The sequence below is a fragment of the Paralichthys olivaceus genome, chromosome 4 (assembly GCF_024713975.1).
Source record: "Paralichthys olivaceus isolate ysfri-2021 chromosome 4, ASM2471397v2, whole genome shotgun sequence".
Classification (NCBI taxonomy): Eukaryota; Metazoa; Chordata; class Actinopteri; order Pleuronectiformes; family Paralichthyidae; genus Paralichthys; species Paralichthys olivaceus.
Window position 1 is genome coordinate 17,146,691 of NC_091096.1, and position 2,962 is coordinate 17,149,652.

A 2,962-nucleotide genomic window follows, 5' to 3' on the forward strand; every position below is an offset into this window, starting at 1 on the left:
GCATGTGAAGTGGTTTTAAAATCTTCCATGTGAAAATCTGAGGTGGATCAATTATGTGTTATACCTTCTCACTGTGCTTACACAGTATATTGATACATATTGAACTTTTATTATTGCAATTAGTGTAAATTATATTTCCCCGTTTATTGATATTGTTTCATTGCCCAGCCTTATTATTCAGTGATGTCCGTTGAAAGCTTTGCATTGTTCCTTTTTAAAGTAAGTGAGAGTAGGTGTCAACTTTAAGGATAAATAATTGTGAAACAAGATCAACAAAAATATTATAATATAATATAAGTGTTTTACAAAGGAAAAACTGAATTGAATTTAGCCCATGGAGGCAAATGAATACCATGTAAACATATTTAGTTGATTTAAAGTAAGTCCAACTTTTTCAAAAAACAATAAAAAACAAATAATATGAAATCTAATAAAAAACGTGTCTTTTTAAACTGTGCAATTATATCCTGTGACTGAAGAGAAACAAAAGGTGAATCTTATATCAGCTGTTTTTTTTAATTTACCACTGACTTTTTCAAAAGGATAAACATACAGTTCCATACAAAATATACAGTAAAAAATATTAAACAGTTTTCTTCCACACAGATCCTGGGTGTTCCTGTGCTCACCAGCCTATCAGTCCCTGTAATGAAGCCTGGAAGTGTCCGTGGCTGAAGGGCCCCTCGCCGGCTCCTGTTAGATCCACCAGCTGGTTGTTGGACATGTGCGCAGCGCCCATGTTGGCCGCAGGAGACAAGCTGTGATAACCGCAGCCGTACGCGCTGCTGCTGGCAAACACCGGGTTGTAATGTCCCATAGTCCCATTGTAAGGGGACGAGTGTGAGCCCGCGCCGCAGAGTTTTCCGTCCCGCACCAGCACCGGCACCGCCACCCTCCTGGGCGCAGGTGGATACCCAAGCTCCAAGGACTTGTCCTGCCTCTGCCGCTTACACTTGTACCTGCGGTTCTGGAACCAGATCTTCACCTGCGTGGAGGTGAGCTTGAGGATGCGGGCCAGCTGCTCTCTCTCCGGGGCGGACAGGTAGCGCTGCTGCCTGAAGCGCCTCTCCAGCTCGGACACTTGGGGCTGGGAGAAGAGGACCCGCGGCTTCCTGCGCAGCCTGGATCGGCTCTGCTGCTGCTGCTGCGCGCTCCTGTCGCTGCCGGGAGAACTGTCCAGTCCGCTGGTGTCTGCACAAAACACTTCAATAATATTAATGTGTTTAAATAATCCAAAATTTACAAACCATTTTTACACATGTAAAAACAATGATTAATGGTATTTGAGGCTAAAATAAAATGAAATAAAATTCAGTTGATGGAGTTTGATGATGTCATGTGTTTCTATACCAACATTTTCATAGTAAGGTTTAACTTTTTATGGCTACTTTACTGCAAGAAACCAGATATTTACAACTGTTTTATTATATTTGCAGTACACTGTATTTGTAATATATTTTATAAAATAAATACATACTTTGCTGCCTATTTATTCCACTTTCAAAATAAAATATTCAGTGTTGAGAAAAGTTACATGGTGTAAAATCGGTTATTGTAATGTTTTATAGATTTTTAAAAACGATATCTGAATATAGAAGTGGTTATGTGACGTTGTCCCACTTAGACAGACATAATTTATATGGATCGATTTACGTTGAAGACAAAAATCAGTAAACAGTGCATTAAACTGTTTCATTTGGTTAATCACAGTAAACAATAAATAATAGTAACAACAATAATCCTTTAGTCACAATTCATTACTCCTTCTATTCCTTACACGTGAGTAATTATGGGCGTTTGGTGGTAAAATGTTATTAATGCTTGGTTCTCCCCATATTTGGTGGTTTATTCAATAATAATGATGTTTGGTTGAGCTTTCAAATTGAGAGATCTGAAGCAAAATGAAAATGCTACAGGTCTATAGGCCGTTTCGTCCCTGGGACCACAAGGCCCAATTCCTCCAGGTGGCCTTTAACTCCATACAAACAGCCATTAGTGTTCAAAATTAGTTTAGTTCGATGGTGATTTACAGAGTGTGTCATCTCACCCTGCTCATTTATCTCATCCTCTGCTGCTGAGTTGTGAGCGTCGAGCTTCTCCTGCGTCCCGGAGACGCACGGCTCTGACCGGCTGTCATAAAAGTCCCTGCTCCTGGACGCAGCGAGCATGTGCTGCTGCTGTTGATGATGATGATGATGATGATGTTGCATTGGAACAACTTGGTCCATCATCAGAAATTCGTTCTCAAAGTCCCTGTGCTGCTCCAGCCTCAAAATATCCTTGACGGAAAAGGGTGTCGAGGTTGAGGTTGAACTGGGATGCATCCCCGCAACCTTTTAGTTTGCTGCAAATTACTTTTTAAAAAAATCCTTATTTTTACGCACTGTGCTCGAGCTGCTGGTGATGGTGACGCTGCACCTCTTAAGTGACTGAAGAGTGGAGGGCCTAGGAAGATTTAAATCATTCAAAGGTCCGGCTGAAGCGCGAGGGAAGAGATAGATCTGTCACCTCTCTCCAAAACACTGGCCAACACCCTGCCTGCCTGTGCGCACAGTCCTGCAGCTGCCTTTCTTCTTCTCACCTTACAGGCACTCCTCTCAACATATCCACCCTTCCCTGGGAGGAGGCGTAATTAACAAGTTTAATTAAGAGATAAGATCTTAGCACCATACTAACTAGACCAAGTATAAACCTTTGAACGAACTTCTACGTTGCTTTCTGCCGATTTTCTTTTTTTCTTTTTAACAATCGATTCGTAACATGAAAGGAATTAAAAGTTCTTACATTTCCTACATTGCTTCATGGATAAACAATGCATGTTTGATAAAAGTGTGCGTTTGCATCATCAGCAATGAGTGAAACTTTTCCAGTTCAATCAAGTGTTTTAAAAGAGGTGCAGGTTAATTTATTCAGTGTAATCCATCCATCTGATGAGTCAAAGAAAAAAAGCCATCAGCGCGCA

General features: G+C 40.9%; 1 protein-coding gene across 1 annotated transcript; it reads right to left on the reverse strand.

Annotated features, from left to right (window-relative positions):
- Positions 1 to 432: 432 nt before the first annotated feature.
- Positions 433 to 2,567, reverse strand: nkx2.7 (NK2 transcription factor related 7). Its single transcript, XM_069523080.1, has 2 exons — positions 2,048 to 2,567; positions 433 to 1,191 (listed from the first exon to the last, which is right to left on the reverse strand). The coding sequence occupies exons 1-2, from the start codon at positions 2,322 to 2,324 to the stop codon at positions 626 to 628; spliced, it is 843 nt and encodes a 280-aa protein (XP_069379181.1). The 5' UTR covers positions 2,325 to 2,567; the 3' UTR covers positions 433 to 625.
- Between the last annotated feature and the right edge of the window lie 395 nt (positions 2,568 to 2,962).

Bases quoted from the DNA above. Each gene is read 5' to 3' on its own strand.
- nkx2.7 (XM_069523080.1), bottom strand. From the start codon at position 2,324: ATGCATCCCAGTTCAACCTCAACCTCGACACCCTTTTCCGTCAAGGAT. The intron at 1,192-2,047 runs GTGAGATGACAC...TGTTTTGTGCAG, and splicing joins GGATGAGATAAATGAGCAGG to ACACCAGCGGACTGGACAGT.